We start from the raw sequence: 26,005 nt of genomic DNA, 5'->3' as shown, positions 1-26,005 counted from the left end.
CACGCTTTAGCTTTCAGGACCCGAGGGGGGCGGGTCCGGGAAATCGCCCGCTCGACGAGCTCTGCCCCCTAGAGGCCTAGTGGGGCCGGAGCGGCGTTGGGGAGCGTGGGCTTGCAGGCTAGGAGGCCTGCGCCTTTAAGGGGCGGGGCTGCGCCCTCTGTGGCAGACGCGGATTGGACTGGAAGGGGTCTTCGGAAGTGATGCACCGAGAAGCCCACGTGTGCGGTTCCATCCCACATGGCGGTGCTTCTGAAGAGGCTGCTGCAGTCGGCGAGGGCCCCCGCGGCCTTGGGCCGCCGCGTAGGACGGCGCGAGGCCAGCATGGGCACTGATCCCGGGGCTGCAGTGAGGGTGCGGTTCGCCCCCAGCCCCACAGGTAACCTGGGCGGACGTGACGCTGTAGGTCGAAGTCCATCGTACCGTGTCCGCCTCCCTTCCGGTCGAGTCAGACTGGGCGGGCAGCGCGACCCTATTTTGCAGGCGTAGAAGTAGACCCACAAGCGTAATTTATTCACATTGCCAGGAAGTTCTTTGTGTTTATCGAACTGTACCATTTCTTTCGGTCCCTTTTTCATGTATTCAATAAATGTTTATTGAGGACCAGCAGCGTGCCAGGTATTGTTTTAGGCGTTGGGATGCCGTGGTCTCCAGGAACGTTTTTGGCTCTTGTTCTCAAGAAGCCTATCCTATAGTATACATTATAGCCGCGACAAATACGTGTAAAAATAACTGTAGTTTTAGTTACAGATGCCATAAGAGAAATGAAGCAGAGTAGGGGTCTGGGGGTTAGATAGGAAGCTCAAGAAGGGCGTGTTGAGGATGTAGCGTTTGAATTGAGAACCAAAAGACAAGAAGTCTATGTATGTGAAGTCTGTATGAAGTCCTTAAGAAGGACTTTAGGCAGAGGAAATTGCAGGTACAAAGGCCGTGTGGTTAATGTTGGCGCTCAGCAAGCCAAAAGAATTAGGCAGAGGCTCACTGTATGCCCTAGTGGAGAGCTTGTCAGGGCGTCCCCACTATTTCCCCCCGGTTTGTTTTTCTCACGGAGGCTTCCTTCTGCCCTCTCCACACTGAGCATTTCTCTCATTCAGAACCTGTGGGTCCACGTGTAAGCCTTTGTGTCAAGATCCCACCTGCACAGAGTGACAGGATCTTTCCTGGCAGCAGAGTGTAGAGCCGGCCCCTCAGACCATGGTGACAGGACTGGTTTTTAATTTCTAATTGATTATGGATCAGTATTTTTATATAACCAACAGAAATGAGTTACTAAAAAGGACAAATATTGAAAGCATACAAAATATGAGCCTATTTCTGTTGAATTCACCAAATATAAAATTACTCTGTCAAATTGCTGTTTCTAAATATTTTTTCTCAATTTCTGTACTTACTTGGTTATGAACTGGCAGCAGTTTCTAGACCAGCAAGTGTCTGTACTTGGCTTAGCACAGCACTCATGTAGTGGTTGGGGGCCACAAGGTCTGAGGTTGGCTGGGTCCAAATTGCCAGCTTTGCCGTTTGTTAGCTGTGTGACATGGGCAAATTGCATAACCTTCCTGAGCTTCTGAGTTTTACTTTCTGCCAAACAGGGCTAGTAATAGTTCCTGTCTTGTGGGTTTGAGCTAATGCAACTGAGGCACTTAGCAAGGTCTGGTACTTAGCACTTAATAAACAATATTCTCTGTTATGATTATAGTTCTCCTTTTTTTTCTGATTTGCAGGAAAAGCCCATACAGAAAAGGCTGCTGACTACAGACAGATAAAATATACTGACTACAGACAGATTTATGAAACAACATAGGTCATTAATAGCTAAAATTAATTGAAGGGTATACTTTGACCAGCGCTTAGGTCACAACAGCCCTGTAAGGAAAGTTTCTTTTTTCTTTTCTTTTTTTTAAATCTTAGCAGATGAGGAGATTGAAGCTCATACACATGAAGTAAAGTGCCCAAAGGATAGCAACTGGCAAATGGTGGATAGAGAATTTAAATCCAGATTACTGGACCCCTGTCTTCTGTCTTGGGGACTGGCAAATGGTGGATGGAGAATTTAAATCCAGATTACTGGACCCCTGTCTTCTGTCTTGGGGACCTCTGGTTTTGTGGTTGCCTTGTAATAACTAGCAGAAGGTCACACATAATCTGTGTTGAAGAAGTTTGCCTGATGCCAGAAGAGCCTTATGGGTCCCATGCTGCCTCCTAAGCCTGTAGATGCAGAGAGGCTCGTTATGGAGTCAGAGCCATGGCCTGGACCAAAGAAGATAAGATATTAGCTTTTTTTTTTCACCCAAGCACATCATTGAATTTGTACATGTTAAATGGATGTGTGGTAATGGCTTCAGTGGATAATCCTCTGTCCTTATTTGGGTAAAACTTGGCCTTGAGGCAAATCTAAGTAGAACAGTGGGTGCAGTTAGGAAGAGTTGGAGTCTTTTTTTTTTTTTTTTCCACAAAATTACATGCTCTAAAACTTGTGTGGTCTTCTATTTCCAGGATGAGGGGCTAAAGAGGTTGACCACCCCTGTCCTCTCCTGTGGCAGTCTGTCTCAGTGTTGACTGGAAGGATGGGACAGGGGTAGCTGTTCCTTGAGCTTCGATATTCACTGGGACGTCCTGGTACAAGCAGGGCTTACTTGCATCTGGCTGAGGTGTGTCAGTTCATCTTCCCTGTCTTGACTGAGTGTTCTCTTCTTATACTAGGCTTCTTGCACCTGGGTGGCCTACGCACTGCATTATACAACTATATCTTTGCCAAGAAGCACCAGGGGAGCTTCATCCTCAGGCTGGAAGACACGGATCAGACCCGCCTTGTGCCTGGGGCAGCAGAGAATATTGAAGACATGCTGGAGTGGGCAGGTGAGGCGGTCAGGGAAAAAACCCTTCTCCAAGGGGGAAGTGGGAGCAGGGAAAGGAGCCAGTAGGCCTCACAGGGCCCAAGTTGGACAATGAGGAGTTCCTGGAGAGATGGGTATATTTGTGCTGCCTCAGGAGGCACGTGCCCCCCCAAAAAAGATGCTAAAGAAATGCTCTGAGGCTGTTTTGAGGTTCTTGTTCTTAGAGTGTCAGGTGCTACTGGGAACGGACGGGAAACACAGGCCAAGCATACGATGGAATTGGAGAGGCGAGGCGTGTGGTGAGCAGAAGGCTCCAGCCCCTTGTTTCCATGTGGGAATGCTGGCCCAGCTTGTCCAACCTTCTGACTCACAAGAGGAGCCAGAAATCCAGGTTTTTGTTACTGTTTTTTTTTTTTTTTTTTTTAATGAATACTTGCCATTGTTAAACTTGAACTCAGATTTTTTTTTTTTTTTTAAACACACTGTGTGAGCCAAACTAAATGCGTACAGCTTCTAAAGTCAGTCTTCTTATGGGAAGTTTAATCTGAAGGACTGCTAAACCCCAGGAAGACAAGGAGGAGTGTGTTTGTGTTCCCTGGGTCAACAATCGCTTACCTGTCAAGACAGGTATAACCAGTTAAGTTCTCCAAGGAAAAATACCAAAAATACTGAGACTTTTATGAGATGTGTATTTTAATCTGCAGTAAATTATTAACTAGACTTTGGGTTCCCAAAGGGCAGAAACTGATTTCATTTTTATCTTCTATTGTAGAACATTATGGCAGATGCTTAGTTGAGATTAGTTGAGTAAAGGAATTCATTCAAGGAGATCACTTATTGTAATTTAGGTCGTGTTCCAGCATTGAACAGAGACTCTGTTGTCAGTAATTGGAAGACAGATAAATTAATTCATTTTCACCATGATGTCAAGTGTTAATGTGTGCTATGGAGAAAAGGTTAACAGGTTAGAGAACTGACAGGGAGGGATGCTGTTTTAGACAGGGTGGTCTTCTCTGAGGAGGGGACATTAAAGCAGAGATCACACAAAGTGAGGGGCAGAGGCAGGGCACCTGGGTGGCTCAGTAGGTTCAGCACCCGACTCTTGGTTTTAGCTCAGGTCATGATCTCACGGTTTCATGAGTTCAAGCCCCACATCAGGCTCTGCGCTGGCAGCCTGCTTGAGATTCTCTCTCTCCCTCTCTCTCTCTCTGCCCTTCCCCCACTCATGCTGTCTGTCTTTCTCAAAATAAATAAATAAACTTAAAATTTAAAAGCAGGGCGTCTGGGTGGCTCAGTTGATTAAGCATCCGACTTCGGCTCAGGTCATGATTTTGCACTTCTTAAGTATGAGCCCTTTGTTGGGCTCTGTGCTGACAGATTCTGTGTTTCCTTCGGATTCTGTGTTTGCTTCTCTCTCTGTTCCTCCCCCACTTGCACTCTGTCTCTCTGTCTCTGTCTCTCTCTCTCAAAAATAAAGATTAAAAAAAAATTATTATTTTTTTTAATTTAAAAAGCAGAGGGAATGGCAGATGTGAAGGCCCTGATGAAGGAAAGCATAGGGCGTATTAGAGGAGCAGCAAAGAGGCCAGCATGGCCCAAGGACTGTGACCAAGCACAGGAACTGGAGATGTGAGGACAGAAGTTGGCCGGTACTGAACCTGCAGTACCAGGCAGGCCAGGATGAGAACTTGGATTTCACTGAGCGTCTGCTATATGTCAGCCACTGTCTGAACAGGAGGTCCAGGGGTGAAAGAGTCCTACCCTTGGAGCCCCTGGTGCAGCACGATTGTGTAAATGACGCCTGCAGCCCCTCAGCACAGCTTCCTCTCCGGTGTGGTGGAGAGGCAGAGCTGACTTCTGTGGCTTCTTAATTTAGGAGTCCCCCTTTTTGTGTGTAATTGACATATAATTTACCTGACACGAAAGTCACCATTTCAAAGTCTACAAATCAGTGGTTTTTACTGAAAGCTGTTTAGGGTAGAAACACCACCATCCGGCTCTTTTGTGTCCCCTTTGTCTCTGCAGAAAGTGTATATTGGTTAAATCTGTCCTTTGTGACCGGAGGAAACTGGACCTTGGGCTGGAGCTGTGGCTTACAACAGATCGCATTTCATATAACGGCACCCATCACAGTGGTTCTGCGTGTGTGCACCGGGCTGAGTGCTTTGAAAGTACCAGTGTGTCCCGTTCTTGCCACCGCCCCGCATGCTAGAGCACGGCTCCGCTTTGCGGGGAAGGAGGCTGAGGCAGTACAATCAGGGTGAAAAGCGTGGATTCTGTGGCCCCCTGGCCTGGCTTTGAACACATCTGTACCGCTTGCTGTTGGTCAAGTGATGTAACAGAGCCCCTCTGTGCCTCAGCATCCGTACTGAGTGGGGGTCACGATGGCATCTACCTAGTAGGGTGGTTCTGAGGCTTGATGGAAGTCATGGGACATAAGAGCAGCCTGGCAGGTGCTTGGCACTGCGGCCCTCACCCGTCTTCAGGATCCCTTGTCACAGCTTCTCTGGCGCAGAACCAGGGGGTCCAGCCAGGGCTGTGCCCTGAACCATACTTTGTTCTTTGGAGCCAGCTCTTCCGGGCCTGGGCTGCTTTCCCCCTCCCCAGGGAAAGGACAGATGGAGAGGAAGGGCAGTTGAGAGCGTGGACTATGGAGGTGACACATCCCTGTGACTCCTTATCTTTCAGGCCTCACAACCTTGAGCGCTTACCCTCTCTTGTCTTTCAACTGGTCACCTATAAAAGGGAAATCGCGACAGTAACGACCTTGAGGGTTGTTGTGAGGATTAAAAGCTTTACTGTATGCATAAGGCACACAGAACAGTGCCGAACTGGTGCTGTCAGCATCTTCATCGTTAGAATTTGGTGAGCATTCTTTCTTGCTGTGCCGCAGGCATCCCCCCAGACGAGAGCCCCCGCCGGGGAGGTCCAGTGGGGCCGTACCAGCAATCCCAGCGACTTGAGCTCTACGCCCGGGCCACGGAAGCGTTGCTGGAGTCCGGCGCTGCTTACCCCTGCTTCTGCTCACCACAGCGCCTGGAGCTCCTGAAGAAGGAGGCCCTGAGGAATCACCAGACGCCCCGGTGAGAGCCCCAGCCTGTCGAGGCTACTTCCCCAAAGTCGCGTGTGTCCCTCATCTGCATGACAGATTCCCCCCAAACTGTGGTCCCTGCACGGCCTCTTTGGTCAGGAGTCTGGGCGCAGCTCTGCTGGCTCCCTTGGCTCAGAGTCTCTCTCAAAGCTGCAGTCAAGGTTTTGGCCAGGTTTGTGGTTTCCTCAAGACTGGCCTTGCAGAGGGTCCGCTTCCATTTCTCTCATGAGGCTGCTGGCTGACCGTGGGCTACACTGGCTGTTGTGTGGAGATGCCAGCTCCTTGCCATGTGGGCCTGTCCACAGCACAGCTCACAGCATAGCAGCTGGCCTCACTGTGGGCAAGGTGGACAGAAAGCAAAAGAGAGCAAGACAGAAGCCAGTCTGTTTGTAACTGAACAGAGGAAGCAACATCTTGTCACTTGTGCCGCATTCTCTTCCCAAAAAGAAAGTTGTTAGGTCCAGCCCACACTCCAGGCAGGGGATGACACAAGGGCAGAAACACCTGAGGTGGGCATCACTGGGGCCATGTCAGAGCTGCCGACCACACTGGCTCTCAGGCAGTAGTAACACGTAAAGTAACTTCAATTATTTGTAATTCTGAGTAAGTAAAGTTTTTTTTTTCAGAGGCAGAGAGATGTATATGCAAAGATCTCTCCTAACCCTGACTTGGGGCCTCAATTTCCCTTTCTATAAACAATTGCAGTTAGAATTTTCTTTCTTTTTTTTTTTAACGTTTATTTTTAAATTTTTTTTAACGTTTATTTTTTGAGAGAGACAGAGCACAAGCAGGGAAGGGGCAGAGAGAGGGAGACACAGAATCCAAAGCAGGCTCCAGGCTCTGAGCTGTCAGCACAGCACTGACAGCTGTCAGCACAGCACTCACCAACTGAGTCACCCAGGCACCCCATATATTTATTTATTTTTGAGAGAGAGAGAGCACATGTGAGCTGGAGAGTGGCAGAGAGAGAAGGGGACAGAGGATCCAAAGCAGGCTCTGAGTTTACAGCAGAGAACTCAGTGTGGGGTTTGAACTCATGAAACGTTAGATCATGACCTGAGCTGAAGTCGGATGCTTAACCGACTGGGCCACCCAGGTGACCCTAGAATTTTCTTCTGTCTTCTCCAGAGACACTCAACACATGTACCCTGATGAACACGTATTGTTTCTCTTCCCCGTTCCAATGGCAGCACACAATATACGGATTGTGCAACTTACCGTTCCCACTTACCTTTTTTGAGACTATCCAATCTATATAGGCCCACACATTTTTCTTATGCTTGCATGGTATTCCACTGTACAGATGTAACATCCCTTAAACAGTTTCTTACTAATGAATCTTGATGCCATTTCTAATCTGTATTTATAGTGAAAGAGCTGGGATGGATCATGTTGACATATGTTGTTGTACACATGTGCAGGGTGTTTGTTGGAGACCCTCCCAGATGAGGAATTGCAGGGCCAGTTTGGAGCTTTGATAGACACTGCCTGTGGCCCTTGACCACCTTGCTTCCCATCAGCAGTGGCATCAGGACATCTTGAGTTCCAGTTTGTTTGTTTGTTTGTTTATTTATTTTTAAATATTTTTTTAACGTTTTATTTATTTTTGAGACAGAGCATGAACAGGGGAGGGTCAGAGAGAGAGGGAGACACAGAATCTGAAACAGGCTCCAGGCTCTGAGCTGTCAGCACCGAGCCCGACGCGGGGCTTGAACTCACGGACTGTGAGATCATGACCTGAGCCGAAGTCGGATGCTTAACCGACCAAGCCACCCAGGCGCCCCTTACTTATTTATTTTTTAAAGAAATTAAAACAAAGTTTTTTTAAGTTTATTTAAGGAATCTCTACACCCAACGTGGGGCCCAAACTCATGACCACAAGATCAAGAGCCACATGCTCTTGCGACTGAGCCAGCCAGGTGCCCTGCCCCTTTTTAAGATAGGCTTCATGCCCGAGGTGGGGCTTGAACTCACATCCTTAAAGTCAAGAGTCAAGCTCTCATGGGCACCCCCCACTGAGTTCCTGTTTAAATGAACTGTTTGGACAAGCACTGGATATTTGTATGAGGTCGTGATATTCACTGCAGCTTTACTTTTTTGTCATAAATAGTCTACTTGTCTATTGGTAGAAGGTTATTTTTTAAAATTACAGTCAAGTTCTGTTGTGGAATCCATGCAGCCGTTTATTAATTGAACACTTAGCTCTGTGTCAAGGAGTATATTTTCAAGCTTTACATTTCTGTGTCAGGATTCTTTGGGGAGTAAGTAATGGAACACCCCTTTTAAAAGGGACAAACCATGCTAACTAACTTGGATGTAAATTAAAAAAATAAATAGATAAAATTAAAAAAAATTAATAAAAGGGACAAACCAGGGGCGTCCAGCTGGCTCAGCGGATGGAGCATGTGACTCTTGATCTTAGGGTCATGAGTTCAAGCCCCATATTGATGGTAGGGTTTACTTAAAAAAAAATAAAGAATAGGGGTGCCTGGGCGGCTCAGTTGGTTAAGCGGCCGACTTCAGCTCAGGTCATGATCTCCGGTTCATGAGTTCGAGCCCCGCATTGGGCTCTCTGCTGTTAGTGCAGAGCCTACTTCAGAGCCTCTGTCCCCTTCTCTTTCTGCCCCTTCCCAGCACTTGCACACAAATGCTTGCTCACTGTCTCTCTCTCTTTCTCTCAAAAATAAATTTAAAAACAATAATAATAATAAAGAATTTAAAAGAGAATGGGGGACAAATCAGAGCTTCTCATGCTCTAATGTGCAGACGACTTACCTGGGGATCTAGTTAACATGCAGATTCAGATTCACCAGGTCTGGGCTGAGGCCCGAGATGCTGCATTTCTGACCGGCTCCCAGGTGAGGCTGTTGCTAGGGATCCACAAACCATACTTGGAGTAGCCAGGGCATAAACCACACAGACATTTGTCACTTACTCTGCAGAAGTCTGGAGGTGGATGACTCAAGGATAAAACCAGCAGCTTCAAGACATCAGCGCTCTGTTGTGGCTTCTTCCTACCTCCCCTGCCCCACCTCCTACACTAGCTGCAAGTGGCTGCGGAGGCTGCAGGCATTCTGCCCTCACAGGACAACATCTGAAGGGCACAGGGGGAAAGCAGAGGAATTTTCCTCTTGTGGCTCTTTTGCTCTCAACTGGAGAGGCAATCTTTCCCCAGAGCCTAAGCCTCCCCTGCCTCCAGGCATACTTTTCTTTGAGTCTTAGGGACTAGAGTGGTCTGGCCTGGACCAGTTGCTGGCAAATGGGAATGGGATTGCATGATTGGCCACACCAGCTGTGATTCAACCCCCAGGACTAGGCATTTTGCTATTTCCTCATTAGCAAGGAAGAAGAGGGAGAGGCTGGCAGGTAGGCAGGCGCAAGTGTCTGCCACACTGTTACCAATTACTGTCTTCTCCATACGTCACTCCACTCCCTGTTCAGGACTGGAAACAGAGCTGGAGAAGTAGATGACTTGCCAAGGTCAGCCAACTATCAGAGACAAAGACGGAATTCAGTCTGTCTGTAGTCATCCTAATCTCTGTGACGCTCTGCTTTAACAGGTATGACAATCGGTGCCGGAACCTGAGCCAGGGGCAGGTGGCCCAGAAGCTAGCCACAGGCCCCAAACCTGCTATCCGCTTCCGCCTGGATGGGGAGGCACCAGCCTTCCAGGACCTGGTGTATGGCTGGAATCGGCATGAAGTAGCTAGTGTGGAGGGGGACCCGGTCATCCTGAAGAGCGATGGCTTTCCCACATACCACCTGGCATGCGTGGTGGACGACCACCACATGGGCATTAGCCACGTGCTGCGGGGCTCCGAGTGGCTGGTCTCCACCTCCAAGCATCTACTTCTGTACCAGGCCCTGGGCTGGCAGCCACCTCGCTTTGCCCACCTGCCCCTGCTCCTCAATAGGGATGGCAGCAAGCTGTCCAAGAGGCAAGGAGACATTTTCCTGGAGCATTTTGCTGCTGCCGACTTCCTGCCAGATGCCTTGCTGGACATCATCACCAACTGTGGCTCCGGGTTTGCAGGTACCTGCCCACCTGGGAGTTTGCAGTGGGACCAGAGTGGTGAGGAACTGGGGCTTTGGTTCAGGCCCACCTGGTCTTCAGGCCAGGCTGTGCCATATACTAGCTGCACGCTCTTGCCTAAATTCATTCTTTTCTCAACAGATGTTTATTGAGCCAGACGCTGTGTTAAGTGCTGGGGCTACAACAGTGAACTAGCTAAATGTAACCCCTGCCCGTAAGGAGCTTATGGTCTTTGAGCCTTCCCTGCCTTTCTATAAAATGGGGATAAGTGTTTACCTCATAGGGTTAAGTTAGGATTCACTGAGCTCATGAGTATGAGGCACCCAGTAAGGTGTCTGCCACTCTGCACAAAAACCGTAGATCTTATGGTTATTATAATTATATTACTCCCACTATGGCAAGTGTGGGTTCCAACAGAATTACTAAGACTGCTATGACCCTAGTGTATTCCAAACTGGGCCCTTATCCTTGGTCCAAGACTTAGAGCCCAAGGTTTAAAGAAGCAGCAAATTAGGATGACCTCTTTGTGGAGGGGATTTCTAGAAATGTGGCACTGGTAGTCTGCTTACTGTTTATTCTGCTCTCATCTCATTTACTCCTTAAAATAGTCTTGAGAGGATTAAATTATCCTTGCTGTTTATAAGAGAATTGGGAGGCTCAGACAGGTTTGATGACTTGGCAAAGCCATGCAGCCTGTAAGGGACACGGCAGAGACTCCCTGTAGGCCTGGGCCTGGCCACGATGCCTGCTGACCGCATGGGACGGGGCTGCGGCTCTGGAGAGGCAGCTCCCTGCGTGGCGATTCTCCGCACTGCCTGAGGTTTGGAACCACCTGGGAAGCTTGGAAAGAATACTGATGCTCAGACGCCATCCCAGACCAGCAGAGTCAGAATCTCTGGGGCACAGCCAGGCAATGAGCATGCTGTTCCTGCAACCCACGTCTTTGAGGGCAGTGAGGGTTGGTTTAGCCTGATTATTTTAAAAAAACTTTTTGAATGTTTATTTACTTAGCATGAGTGGAGGAGGGACAGAGAGAGAGAGACACACACACACAATCCACAGCAGGCTTTGGATCTGAGCTGGCAGCACAGAGCCCAACATGGGGCTCGAACCCATGAACCGTGAGATCATATCCTGAGCCGAAGTTGGACGCTCAACTGACTAAGCTACCCGGGCACCCCTAGTCTGATTGTTTTCAAACTTGTTTTTCCTGAGTGACAGAACCCTTTCTGCAAATGAAAGCTCCTTCAAGGCCCGTGATCTATAAAAGAGTTAGAAGTTGAATCCCTTGGGTCAGAATGGAATGGGAAACCCAGAACGTGATCACCTAGCCTCCCTTGTGATTGAAAAGCGAGGGAGGGGGCTGAGGCTGGGCCTGCCTCCTTGCAGAGAACCAGATGGGCAGGACCCTGCCTGAGTTGATAACACAGTTTGACCTGACCCGGGTCACCTGCCACTCAGCCCTGTTGGACCTGGAGAAGCTCCCGGAATTTAACAGGTGAGTGGTGAAGCAGGGAGGCCGCTGGTACAAAAAGGCTTTCTTGCTAATGAGGGTACCCATGGCAGAGGATCTAGTGGGCTTTGGAGTCACATGGACCTGATTTTTACTGTGGGCTCATGTGTCCGATGCTCCGTGAACACAGAGCACGTAAGTCACCTAACCTCCTGGAGCCTCTGTTTCTTCCTCTCGAAAATGGGGCTAATAACAGTACTTACCTGTTAACGATTGTTGTAGGAGTTCAGTTAAATTAAACGTTGCATCAAGGTGTTGTACACACCCCCTGGCACATAAAAAGTGTTCTGTAAATGGTAGGTACTGTCTCTGTCATTACCATTATTCCTGGTCGTCCTTTGCATGGATTCTGTTAGCCATGGCCTAGAGAAAAGGGGCATCTTCGCCTCGGAATCACCCCTTGCCCGCCCCCCCACCAACACGGTGACTGAGCACTGTCTCATGACACCTGTTTTACATTTCATGTAGCTCTTCACTCAGACCTCTAAAGCCAGTTACAGTTCAGATCACTGTTGACATATCCATCTAAGGGCCTTGGTGGTAAAGCCAGCAGATTAATGTGTACTTAAGGGACAAGGGACTCAAGGATGCCGTCTCTTGAGCACTGGTTTGGGGACAGGCTCTCTGTGCTTTACTTGCATGAGCCCAGAGAATTCGCATTGACTGCAGGTATTGAAGGTTGTTACTTCATTTATCTCCCATCAGACATCAGATCAGTTGTCTGACTTTGCTCTCTTTTGCATAGAAGGAAACGACACCTAGGGCAGTGTTCCATAACCAGCCTGTTCACGCAGCAAACGGCAGGCATCCCTTGAATGGGGTATTCACCAGTGAATGCAACTTGAACCCTACCTTTCTGATTGTAGGGAAAGTGGTATTTCAAGGAAATGGGGCACGGCGGGGAAATACTTTGTGACCCATTCCAGTCCTCCAGCATGAGGGTAGCCAGAGGAGGATGGAGGTGGGCTCTGCTCGGCATGGACCCAAGAGGAGATGCAGTTTTGGGACTGCCACGAACGCAGCCGAAGCCATTAACGTTTAGATGTTCCTGGCATCAAGCCGCTGCTGTGATTATTTCGGTAATAGCAGTAAAGGTAGCACCGGTAGTCATCAGAGCAGCACCACAAGTGTGGTGGAAGTAGTGATGGTAATTGACATTTATTTGGCACTTCCTGTCTCCCAGGCCCTAGACCTTCCATGTATTATCTCAAGCGTGGCCACTAGGGTCTCCTGATTGCTTTCTGTCTACGGTCTTCTCCCACTGCTGCGGAGATCCTAGAGACACTTTCAGTATGTGGTGTTAACTCCTTTTTAAGAAAATCATTATTTTTTGGGTAGCGTGTGCTCCAGATAGCTTCACAGAGGGTCTCATCCTTCCCCCCCCCGATGTGCAGAACCCTCAGTCCTGACCCCCTGCCTGCCTCCAGCTGCCTTTTCCTCTGTGCTTTCCAGATAGTCCCTCATGTAGTCTGCACAGTGCCCTGTGACGGAGGCCCCTGGTTGTCCCTGTGGTGTACATGAGCCTCCTGAGGCTCTGGACGATCATGTAACTTGCTGCAGACCTCTCACAGGGCCGGCCTGATTCACAGGCCTGCCCCAGTTCCAGAGCCCAGAAGATACGCCCCCCACCGCTGCCGCCTGCCTTTCTTCCATGCCAGGGCAGCCTAGGGAGGGAACTGAGGACTGGTTAAAGCTTTGCTGCTCCCGAAGAGAGGGAGCAAGGCAGTTAGAAGAATTCTGGAAAGAAGAACATTGGAATTGACAAGAAAACCTGAACTTCTTGATTATGAGCCCTGGATTCAAACAGCTGTGCACTCTGAGCTTCAGATCCTATAAATCTATGTTCTTGATCTCTGCCTTTTGTGCCAGAGTCTCATGGTTTAAGCTATGCAAGGAGGCAGACACTTGTAGATCGTACCTTGTAAAGTCAGGTGCCTGTCGAGGCCAGCAGCCAGCATGGGGGTAGGTAGCAAGCCTGGGGAGAGGCACTGGGGAGCAGAGGCCCTGGCAAACTGGAGTGCTCTGTGCCTGTAAACCGGGCGGCCTCCACTCTGCTCCCGCTATTGAAGTGTGGGGCACGAGGGCCCTTTGCAGCCAGATCTTCTCTGATATCCCAAGAGAAGCCAGAAATCTCTGTTTTTATGTGATCTCTTTCTAGTTTAAAATGTTAGCTACTATCTTAGAAACACAACAGGATACCTGAGTTGCTTGGGGCTCTTAGGCTGACTTAGACCTTGGCCATATCCCTTTCCTGTATAATCTGTTTCTGGGCTGTGGGAGGGACAGCTCATATAACGTGTCATTCTTCAAACCTTGTCTGCTCCCTTAGGGAGAGGGTTTGGAGGGGACTGGGAATGCCAGTGGCTGCACGGTCCCTTGGTTTCTCTTACAGGCTGCACTTGTGTCGGTTGGTGAGCAGTGAGACCCAGAGACGCCAGCTGGTGGGGAAGCTGCAGGCCCTGGTGGAGGAGACGTTCGGCAGCCAGCTGCGAGACAGGGATGTCCTGGACCCAGCCTACGTGGAGAGGATCATCCTGCTGAGACAGGTGTGGTGTCAGGGAGCTCCGGTGACTGAGGGAATGGGTGGCGCCCCCCTTCTTCCCTGTCCTCTGTTTTCAGCGACTGCCTCTTCCCTTAGGGTCACATTTGCCGCCTGCAGGATTTGGTCTCCCCGGCACATTCCTACCTGTGGACTCGCCCTGCCGTGGGCCGAGCGCAGCTGGGCGCCATCTCGGAGAAGGTGGACTTGATTGCCGAGCGTGTGCTGGGGTGAGTTGCTGCAGGCCAAGCTCAAGGCTCCGCCCCCGAGTTCCCTCTCCCTCCCAGGGCCCCCTTCCTCCAGGACTGGCTGCGGGGCCTGCCACACAATGCATGGCTAGTGACAGGGTCTTAGCAAGATGATCACTCTGGTAGGGGGGCTTTCCCAGAGGAGCCAGACCCTCCCCAGAGAGGGCAGTGTGTTTGGGGTTGGGTTCACCTGGGTTCCCTGCCAGTGTTGCCGCTTACCCAGTCCTTTCTCCTGCCCAGGTGGCGTCACTATGGCACCTCTCTGAGCTTCCATTTCCTCACCTCTAACGTAGAGATGCTACTACAGTCTTAACTGTACAGGAACAGAAATGCAACCAAAGCTGGCTTAAGCCCAGCCTAATTCAGGGGCCAAAAACATGTCACCAAGACCTTATTTTTCTCTCTGTCCCTTTGACCTTCTGTTCCACACTTCTCAATGCCGGCTACTCTTTCTGCAGAGACTCTGTATCGAGTAGATGGAGGGTGGGGCTCTCTATCAGACAGAAGAAATGACAGTGCTTACCCCACGAGGAAGTGGCGATCCAGGGCTAAAGAGCTTTTTCTATATCTCAAGGGTCCTGATGTCCCTAGATTCTGCTCTTGTCCACACGGTGCATGGTGGCTCATAGACCATCCATACTTTAGCCAGAAGAGGAAGGAGGAAAAAGGGAAGGGGATGGGACACTCCTACTCCTTACGGAACAGACTTAAAAGTTACACATTCATTTCCACCTGTATCTCGCTGGCCAGAATGCCTATCTTATGGCCATGCCAAGCTACGAGGGAGTCTGGAAAACTTTTTTTTTTTTTTTTTTTTTAACTTGGCAGCCATGAGCCTGGCTAAAAATTTTATCACTATATATGAAAGGAAAAAAAGGAGAGCAGCCTCTCTCATGTCTGTGCCCTGTTGGTAAGACAGCTCCAACATCACAAAGCCTCAGCCGTGTCTTAAGATGAACTCTGACGGAACCCAACTAGCTACATTTTTCTCTCTGAACCAGTCACACGAGTCCTGGGGAATGTGATGTGCCCGTTGGCATGGGTTAGCTCATCAGCTCCTGGGCCGTAAATGGACCCCCAGCCAGGGCACATGAGCTGAGAATGGGAGCCAGGTAATTCCTCAAGGAGATTTGGGGTATCAGGAAAAAGGGAGGTGGATGCTGGGCAGCAAAACCCAGTGTCCATTTTACCTACCTCCTCCCAGCTTTGTCATGAAGATGAAAGTAGGTCTTAAGAGTTTACTTACACATGCCTGCAACTTGCTATTTATATGCATTAGGTCTGTATACGTATGTACACAGGGTGTGTGTGGATATGTGTATACACTGAAATTCACAGCCACCTAATAAAGTATCTGGTTAAAACGTTATCCCCATTTTATAGATGAGAAAATCAAGACACAGGCTAAGTAACTTGCCTAAAATAACAGTAAGTTGGAGGAGCAGGGATTCAAACCCAGGCAAGGTTGGGCCTAGAGGCCATACGCTTCTCTCCAAAGTGCTTGGACAGTGCCTGATATCTAGAAATCCTCAGTGTATTGTCATAATAAATAAACACTTGGAAATGATAAGAAAATCATGTGGCAAAAAATACAGTATAATACAAATAGTAGAAGAAGGTCTATGGCAAAAAGTATGTGTTCCCTCCTACTGTAGCCCCCAACAGAAATGTAGCCACACTTAGCAGTTTCCTTTATGTAATGTCTGAGTATTCAGTGATATGGATGTGTAACTCCATTTTTGTCTTTTTAAAATTTGAAATTTGATGTTTTGATTATGAAAACATTCAAACCTCTTTTTTTATGTTAATGTTTATTTATTTTTGAGAGAGAGAGAGAGAGTGCCCCCATTCAGACCTCTTAAACCTGAGTTTAAAAGCTAGAAAGTGTGAGGCACCTGGGTGGCTCAGTTGGTTAAGCATCTGGCTTCAGCTCAGGTCAGGACTTGCAGTTCATGAGTTCGAGCCCCGCATCGGGCTCTGTGCTGACATCTCAGAGCCTAGAGCCTACTTTGGATTCTGTGTCTCCCTCTTTCTGCCCCTCCCCTGCTCACGCTCTGTCTTTGTCTCAAAAATAAGTAAACGTTAAAAAAAATTATTTTTAAACCTAGAAAGTATAAAAAAGGTAGATATTGGGAAATCCAGTTTTATCCTTGTCCCCCATCTGTTCAGTTCCAGAACTGTCTGCGCATTACTACCCATTTTAATTATATCTAAATGATCCTTCTTTTTTACACAAAAATACGGTAACAGTGTTCTGTGTCTTTTGATTTGTTTGTTTCACTTAACATATCTGTAGATCTGCCCAGTCCTTAGAATCCTCATTATTTTCTACAGCTACACTTAGGCCATTATTGTACCACTTTACGATAATTTATTTAACTCATTTCCTATCGATGGACATTTGGATTGCTTCCAAATTTTGCTGTTATAAACAATGCTATAGTGAATAGCCACATATAGACATCATTAATCGGGTTTGCATTTATATCTCTAGGATAAATTCCCAAGAGTCATTATTACAATACTCCTTTAATTTAGGGCATTCCACAATAGGAGCTCTTAGTGCTAATTCACCAGGACCATTGCGTTAACTCCACATCCCTGCCATGGGGTTAGATTTCAGAGACACTCTGGGGCTCCCACTCAGGACAGGAAAACTGACACCCAGGTGTTCTGAAGCTGCCAGATTTCTTAGAAGTCCCTTCTGTACCCACGCCAAGCTCTGGGCCAGCTCTAATGTGTCCTGAGCTGCCATTGCCTGTGGCCTGTCCCTCTTCTACCAGCTCCTTAGCAGCCTGCTTCCCCACAGTGGCATAGAGGAGAGTTCCTATGTTTTCCCATGGTAAATATTAACAACTTTTTTTTAAGTAGGTTTCATGCCCAACATGGATCTTAAACTCATGACCCTGAGATTGGGTTGCATGCTCTACTGACCAAGCCAGCCAGGCACCCCATTTTCCACATTAAAATTTTTTTTTCTTAAGTTTATTTATTTATTTTGGGAGAGAAAGAGCATGAACTGGGGAGGGAGAGAGAGAAAGAGAGAGAGAGTGAGAGGGAGACAGAGAATCCCAAACAGGTTCCGCACTGTCAGCCAGGAGCCCAGAGTGGGGCTCAAACCCTTAAACTGTGAGATCATGAGCTGAGCTGAGATTAAGAGTCCAATGCTAGGGGCGCCTGGGTGGCTCAGTCGGTTGAGCACCGACTTCGGCTCAGGTCACGATCTCGCTATCCGTGAGTTCGAGCCCCGCATTGGGCCCCTGTGCTGACAGCTCAGAGCCCAGAGCCTGTTTCAGATTCTGTGTCTCCCTCTCTCTGACCCTCCCCCGTTCATGCTCTGTGTCTCTCTGTCTCAAAAATAAAATAAACGTTTAAAAAAAAAAAATTAAAAAAAATTTTAAAGAGTCAGATGCTCAACTGACTGAGCCAGCCAGGGGCCCCTCCGTGTTAAATTTTATATTTTCTGTATTTTATCTTCTGGATATAGGAATAATAATCATGTGGCCGAGTTAATGATGCAATAAGCATGGTTATTTTTGCCTCCTGTTGAAACTCAGTGGCTCAGAATCCAGAGTTAGTAAGGGAATCTGTTGGTACCAAGAGGCAGTTTCTTCCCATTACTTACGAGCACGGGTCCCCCAGCCAATCACCCTCCACGTGAAGCCTATCAGTGGCAGGGGACTGTCTGGACCCCATTGAGCACGGGCAGTAACCCAGTTGGCATTGTGGACCATCCGCGCCAGTGGAACTGTCCAGGCCCTCTGCAGCATTTCCACTTTGGAATCTCTGTAATAGCTGAGGGGGACTGAGAAGGTGCTATAAAATACAGGCCCACCCACCCTGCTCCCGTCCATTGCTCTAGCTCAGAGATTAACAATTTTTTTAAATGTTTATTATTTATTTTTGAGAGAGAGAGCAGGGGAGGGTTAGAAAGAAAGGGAGACACAGAATCCAAAGCAGGCTCCAGACTCTGAGCTGTCAGCACAGAGCCCGACATGGGGCTCGAGCTCATGAACCATGAGATCATGACCTGAGCCAAAGTTGGACCCCCAACCAACTGAGCCACCAGGTGCCCCTCCAACTCAGAAATTTTTTATTTTATTTCTTTTTTTTTTTTTTTTTGGCAAGTCAAGCTCTAACTGAATGGGGAATCTCTCTTGAAACTCAAAACACACTGGTGAGAGAGGATCTCAGCTGGCTACCAGCAAAGCAGAGGGCGATTGTTGGCCTATTGGATTTTATTATTATTTTCTAAACATTTATGCTTTTTTTTAACTCATTAAGCTTTTTTAACTTTAACTTTTTAACTAAAAAAGTGTTTAAGTTTATTTGTTTTGAGAGAGAGAGTATAAGCTGGGGAGAGGTAGGGAGAGAGGGGGAAAGAGAGAATCCCAAGCAGACTCCACACTGCCAGCATGGAGCCCGATGTGGGGCTCAAACTCACAAACCATGAGATCATGACCTGAGCCAAAATTTAGAGTTGGACGCTCAACTGACTGAGCCACCCAGGTGCCCCTGGCCTACTGGATTTTAGATCCTTACGTGCTTCAACTTGTAGGCAAAGAATGTTTGTAGCAAGAGGTGGGCGCCAGGCTGGCTGATGCAGCAGCCTGTGCTCTGGTGGGCCCAGGCAGCTGGCACCATAACCCTGTTCCACTTTGAGAACTGCTTCATGCTGGCCAACGTCCCTGACTTTGTCACCTACAGGTGCAGTGGCCTATCAGAGTGCAAGCCCTTCTGGAAGTGCACTCAGGCTGGGGTCACCTACTTCTTCATGCAGCTGTGCAAGGTGCTGTTCCTGGCCACTCTTTTCCCATCTGGGAAGGTGGCATCTGTGACTTTATTGGGGAGTTCATAAAGGCCAGCATGGATGTGGCAGATCTGATAGACCTAAATTTTGTCGTGTCCCAGAATACAGGCAAGTGGGGAGTTCAAGATCATGGTTGTTGCCCTAAAATTTTTTTTTAAAGAATGATTGTAGGGGCACCTGGGTGGCTCAACTGGTTAGGCATCCAACTTCAGCTCAGGTCATGATCTCACGGTTTGTGAGTTGGAGCCCCACATTGGGCTCTGTACTGACAGCTTGGAGCCTGGAGCCTGTTTCGGAATCTCTCTCTGTCTCTCTCTCTCTCTCTCTGTCTCTCAAAAATAGAGAAACATTTAAAAAAATTAAGATAAAAGAATGATTGTAGCAGGTTGGTGGCAGTACTGTTACTGGAGCCAGGGTCTCCCGAAGTCTCTTTCTTTCTGCCCTTCTGTGCTACAAGCCCTCTCCCCTGCCCAAAGAGTCTCCCCTTTGCCAATCCTAAAGCTGTGTTTCAAGTAATTTCACAGAGGGCTTCATTCTTCCATCCTATGTCTAACCTGTTCTGAGTTTGTTTTTAGATTCTCTTGCAATGTTTCTGAGCTCTTGGATATAATAAATATTAGCTAATGTTTAATGTCTTTAAAAAAAATTGTTTTTAATGTTTGTTGATTTTTTTGAGAGAGAGACAGAATGTGAGTGGGGGAGGGTCAGAGAGAGAGGGAGACATAGAATCCAAAGCAGGCTTCAGGCTCCGAGCTGTCAGCACAGAGCCTGATTAGGGGCTCAAACACATGAATCGTGAGATCATGACCTGAGCCAAAGTCAGACACTCAGCTGACTGAGCCACCCAGGCACCCCGCTAATGTTTAATTTCTAAATGAAATACAAGATCTAGTGTTTCAGAGTGTTTACTGTCTATTCAAGCAACGTACTTAGTGCCTAACAAGTTTGAACTCAGCCCCACCATAGCCCTGTGAGTTACAGACACTATTATTATCCCCACTTTATAGATGAGAAAACTGAGGCATAGCGATCACATGACCTTGAGGTAGAAATTAGTAAATCCTCTTACTGTGGTACCATCTGCGTTTTCCTGTATTGTGCTTGGATTATCTGTGTATTTGGTTCCTTAGTTGTTTTTTTGTTTTGTTTTGTTTTGTTTCTCAAATTGGAAAGGGATGGGGATCTTCTTCCTTCCCTTCTCCCCCAAGCAGACTTGAACACTGGTTGTGAATGTTAATCTTCAGAAATCCTCCCTCTTACCTACTTGCCACTGGCCCATGCAGGCCCTCATAGACCGGCTCTTTTCTAGGCTTTTATCTATTTATTTAAGTTTATTTACCTTTTTTTAGTAATCTCTGCACCTGACATGGGGCTCAAACTCACAACCCCTAGATGAAGAGTTGCATGCTCTTCCCACTGAGCCAGCCAGGCGCCCCTCTTTTCTAGGCTTTTAGAAGGACCCGGTATGAGCTTAACTCAGGACGTGCTGAATGGAGAACTGAAGAAGGTATCAGAAGGTCTGGAGGGGACCAAACACAGCAACGTGATGCAAGTCCTCCGAGTGGCCCTCAGTGGACAGCGGGTAAGTGGGCAGATGGGCTGGACTGTTCCCTGGAGCCCCTCATTTATCCGTTCAGCTGACATTCAATGGCAGTCATTCTCTGGTTTGGGGGTACAAAGACAAATGAAACACGATCACTCCCTTCAGTCTCTCAGCAGATAGTATTTATGGAAGCACCTACTATGCAGAAGCACCGTTCTGGGTACAGTGGGCCCAGTAGTGAATGAAACATGCACTCTCCCTGCCTGCATGGAGCTGGCGGTTGATGGGGGGGCCAATAGACATATCACCACGGGAAAACAGGCTCCTGGGACCCATCCTTGGCCACGGAAAGTAAAGACAACGCAATGCTAACTGTGCCCCTTCAGACGCAGGCAGCGGCACTGGGGTTGGCCTGGAGCGTAGCGCCTGCAGACTGGGGCTGGGCTTTAGTTCTTTAGGCAGTATAAGGCAATAAGGCAGTTTCTCTTTTTGTTCTTAGCAAGGACCTCCGGTAGCTGAGATGATGGTGTCCTTGGGAGCGAAGGAAGTACGGGAACGAATACAGAAGGTGCTTTCCAGCTAGAGAGAAGATATGACAGAGGAAGAGGCAGCCCTAGGAACCTGGACGTGCATGGAAATTGCCTTCAGAGCAAAGCAGAAGGGGCCTGGGGTCCATCAGGAAGCTCACAGAAGGAATCCCGAGTGGAAACGGTCTCTGGGTGCACCCAGTGCGTTTATGGCTTCCTCTCACCTCGTGCTTGGTTCTGACACCACATTACACAGCACAGGTTAGGAGCTGGTTCACGAGGGCTTGTGTCATATTCAGCTCAGGCTCCCGTAATGGCTTAAACAAGAGAAAGTTACTTCCTCACAGTTCTGGAGTCTGGAAGTCCCAAGTTCAAGGTGTCAGCAGATGTGGCTTCCCAGAGGCCTCTCTCCTTGGCTTGCCATTGGCCACCTTCTCTCTGTGTCCTCACGTGGTCTTTCCTCAGTGTGTGCTCTTGGTGTCTCTCTGGGTGTTCAGATCTCTTCTTATGAGGACACGGGTCAGATTGGATTAAAGCCTACCCTCATGGCCCAATTTTAACTCACCTCTTTAGAAGTCCTGTCTCCACACACAGTCACATTCTGAGGTCCTGGGGGTTAGGGCTTCGGCGTAGGAGTGTTGAGGGGATGCAGTGCAGCCCCTAACAGCTTGGCATCTCCCTGGACTCACGGGTCGCAGTGTTCAGGCCCCGCTTGTAGGTGAAGCAGTAAAAGATGAATGACACCAGCAGGGCTGAACTGGATGGCAGATTCTCTGTAAAAGAAGTGACTCACTTGTAAAAGAAGTGACCGTCTGCCGAGGGCGAGCACTACGCTTTATACCAGTCTTACACACTCTGCTTTGTCCTTGTATTCGGGCGCCTGTGTCTCCTTCTCTAAAGGCCCTTTCTTCCTCTTTTCTAGTTCTCCAGACCTGGTCCTCGGACTGGAGACCTTCATCCCCCCTGTTTTACACCTTTTTCTTCATACCTACCTCCTCCTTCTGCCCATTCTTGTAAGTCATTGTCTGCGGGTTTCTGAAATAAGATGTTCTTTTTTTTTTTTTTTTTTTTTAACTTTTATTTAAGTAATCTCTGCACCCACCATGGGGCTTGAACCCACAACCCCGAGATCAAGAGTCACATGCTCTTCCGACTGAGCCAGCCAGGTGCCCCTGAAATAGGTGTTTTCATTGGGGTGAATAGGAATAGCTAAAGAGAAAGGAGGATCATGTCTGCCTATAAAAGTTGTACTGGAAAAATAAAATAAAATAAAAATTTGAAAAAGACCCTGCTGGGGCTCCTAAGCTTTTCCTGTGTGGCAGCCAGCCTCCAAAATGTCCCCCAGTCATTCTGCCGTCCTAGAAGTCACATTGAGTAGGGCCGACTTGTGATGCCTTGTGGCTTCTGTCTTATCCTCTTGGATCCCTTGCTTTGTGGGAAGCCAACTTCCACATCACAAAGACACTCGGGCAGCCCTCTGGAGACATCCGTGGGACAGGGAACTGAGACTTCCTGCCCACAGTCATGTGAGTGAGTCATCTTGGGAAGCAGGTCTTCCAAGCCCCGGTCAGGTGTTCAGACACCATCCTCCATGAAAGATCCTGAGCCAGAACCACTCAGCAAAGTTGCTCCTGAGTTTTGGACACACACAGGTTATAAGCTAATAAACGTTTATGGCCTCAAGTCACTTGGTTTAGGGATAAATTTGTCACCCAGCAATAGATAGCCTTTTGCCCAGGAAGAGTAGGGAAAGGGGATTCAGGGTTTGTTATGCTTTGCGCAGTCCTAGTCTTCGCTTCAAAAAATACATCAGATGAAGTTCTTTGGTTGCAAGTAATAGAAACCACCTCTGCCGAACATAAGTTGATTGGAGACTATGGGTTTATGGAGAGTTTAAGTCCGTGGGAGAGTCAAGGAATCTATGAGAAAGCCAAAGAATCAGGGCTTGGAAAAGACAGGAATCAAGGGCGCTCTGGTTATCAAGGCAGCAGGAGCTAATGGCCAGTCTTGTTCTTCAGTGGGGATGTCTGAATCTCGGCTAGTTTTTTTGTTGCTGTGGTTTGTTTCCCTACTGTGTTTTCTCTTTTAGTTCTGGATGACTCATCTAAAGATTTTGATTTTTTTTTTTAATTTTATTTATTTTAAGTAATCTCTACACCCAAGGTGGGGCTCAAACTCACAACGTAGAGATCAAGAATTGCATGCTCTTCTAACTGAGCCACCCAGGTGCCTCTAAAAGATTTAGATTCTAAAAAGAGAGTGTCTTGGGGAGCCTGGGTGGCTCAGTCGGTTAAGCCTCTGACTCTTGATTTCAGCTCAGGTCATGATCTCACAGTTTGTGAGTTCGAGCCCCGCATCAGGTTCTGCTCTGACAGCACGGAGCCTGCTTGGGATTCTGTCTCCCTTTTTCTCTGTCTCTCCCTTGCTTGCTCTCTTTCTCTTTCAAAATAAATAAAAATAAAGTAAAAAAAAAAAAGTAAATAAAGAGAGAATGTCTTTTTAGACACCAGCAGTTAGAACTAACTGTGATTGTGTTGCCATTTGTTAGCCAGGAATAGATAGTCCCTCAAGAATTATATCCAATGCAGGAAGAGTCATCCCCAAGGAAAAGTAGGAAGCTTTTTCCAGAAGAAGGGGTAATGAAGAAACAACAGGTATTTCCCACAGAAGGAGATGCAGAATACTAATACTTAGGGTTTATCGTGCACATATGTGAGCCTCGACCACTGCTGTGCCTCATATTATGCTGGTAAACATTGTAGTCCATCCTTATTCAATTTCCAGAACCACATGAGGAAGGTAGTCTCATATCTGTGTTACAGGTAGGGAAACTGAGGCACAGAAGAGTTGATGAACTGTTCTGAGGTTATAGTATGAGGCAAAGCAAGGATTTTAACTCAGGCTTATGACAACCCAGAGCCCAAGGTCAACTCCTTACTGAGTGATACATCAGAGCTTCTGTTTCTATGACACACAGGATGGTTACAAGGAACTCTGGCTCGTGAGTTGATAAAGCTGCTGCCACATCCTCAGTTGGAGGAAGCCTGGGTTTTCAGACTGGGGGTTTTGCTGAAGACCGTGGGTGTGTGTGAAGGGATGTCACACATTTGAAATAACCTCAAGTCCATCCCCCAGCACTTTTGAGAGCACGGTGAAGTCATAAAGGCCACAGAGGCCAACTGTCTAGACTCAAAACCCAGTTCTACTGCCTACTTAACCGTATCTGCTTTACCTCAGTTTCCTCATCTGTAAAATGGGGATGACAATTGTTCGTGTCTCAGAGTGGTAAGGGTTAAAATAGATGATGTATGTAAAGTTCTTAAAACTGTGCCTGGCACTTAAATGTTATCGATTACCGTTGTCACCACCACCGGTAATTTCATTCTTAGAAATGGCGATCTTGGTTGCAAAACCTAGAAACACACTCAGACTAATTTAAGCCACAAAAGGAATTTGTTGAAAGAGGTAGGCTGTCGTAGATCCAAAGGGGAGGGCTTCCAGCTGAACCTTACAAGAGCTTGAATCTGTATCTGCAAACCCACCAAACCCACTCTTGTCCGTCTGAGACTGCAGTTTCTAACGTGTCTGCTCCCCTTGTCTTTCCTCTGCAGGCCAGCTTACTATATGAAATTATCTAGTGTACTTATCCATGTTTACTGCCTGGTTTACTCTAAAGAACCTGAGATTAGGACTGGCAGGAAGTTTGTCTCATTCTTGGTTACAACTGGTACCTGGCCTATTGCCTGACATGTAGTAGGGAATCAAGTGACGATCTTGCGAAGAAAATAAGAGCCCCATCCGTCAGACTAGTGTGTTCAGAAGTGACAGTCATCAGCTGGTCCAACTCTGCCAAATTCTAATAGTTTCCCAGCATTGCTTTCATTGCAAGCTTCTCTCCTGCAAGATATGCAATTGTAGTTAACAGTCTGGTCCACTGCCTGTAATTTGCTTTGAATCCATCTATCTATGATACATAGACTTTTAAAAAATATTTTATTTTGGGGGCACCTGTGTGGCTCAGTTGGTTAAGCATCTGACTTCAGCTTAGGTCATGATCTCACAGTTTGTGGGTTTGGGCCCCTCATTGGGCTCTGCTGAGAGCTCAGAGCCTAGAGCCTGCTTTGAATTCTGTGTCTCCCCCTCTCTCTGCTCCTCCCCCACTCATGCTCTGTCTCCCTCTCTCTCCAAAAATAAATAAAAACATTAAAAAATATATATATATATATATATTTAACTTTTTTGAAGAGAAATGTTATTTTTAAGTAATCTCTACACCCAACATGGGACCCAAACCCACAACCCCAGAGTCCAGGGTCACATGTTGCACCGACTGAGGCAGCCAGGCACCCCTCTGTGAGACATAGACTTTTGACACAGACTCTAAAGTAAAGGATGGGGACAAATGGAATAGTTCAATATAGAAGGATGTGCAGTGGGAACTAAAATTGGATGTGGTAAATTCATCAGTTAATATATTTGTCTAATGACATAATTCCTACCTTCCCAGGGACTAAAGTGATGAGTACTTAGAAAGTGAGGACCTCAGTGATAGCAGGGTCCAGAGAGAGAGGCTTTTAATCTGTTCAGAGGTGCCAGAAGGCTTTACAGATAAACTGACCTTTGAACTGGGTCCTAAGGGATGTGTAGGAGTTTCCCAGGTCTGTGAGGGTTGGAAGGGTATTCCAAGCAGAAGGAGGAAAGGGGAACTTCACAAAGGTGGGCATGATTGGAACTAAGGGTAGGAGTTGAGGGGGCGTCAAAGTGGCTGAGAAAACAGGCAGAGGGAAATTCCAAATGGCCCTTCTTTGCCAGGTTAAGGGTATCAGTGTGCCGTCTGATGCAAAAAAAACAAACACAAAACCAAAAAACC

The 26,005-nt window shown here is 47.6% G+C and overlaps 1 protein-coding gene across 1 annotated transcript; it reads left to right on the top strand.

Annotated features, from left to right (window-relative positions):
- The first annotated feature begins 82 nt into the window (after window positions 1-82).
- Window positions 83-26,005, top strand: EARS2 (glutamyl-tRNA synthetase 2, mitochondrial). Its single transcript, XM_015067085.3, has 9 exons — window positions 83-376; window positions 2,698-2,853; window positions 5,725-5,914; window positions 9,483-9,955; window positions 11,345-11,453; window positions 13,861-14,014; window positions 14,107-14,237; window positions 20,512-20,647; window positions 21,108-26,005. Exons 1-9 carry the CDS (start codon window positions 238-240, stop codon window positions 21,189-21,191), a joined length of 1,572 nt encoding a protein of 523 aa, XP_014922571.2. The 5' UTR covers window positions 83-237; the 3' UTR covers window positions 21,192-26,005.

Source organism: Acinonyx jubatus, chromosome E3 (genome assembly GCF_027475565.1).
Source record: "Acinonyx jubatus isolate Ajub_Pintada_27869175 chromosome E3, VMU_Ajub_asm_v1.0, whole genome shotgun sequence".
NCBI classification, from domain to species: Eukaryota; Metazoa; Chordata; class Mammalia; order Carnivora; family Felidae; genus Acinonyx; species Acinonyx jubatus.
This window is presented reverse-complemented; position numbering and strand designations above follow the sequence as displayed.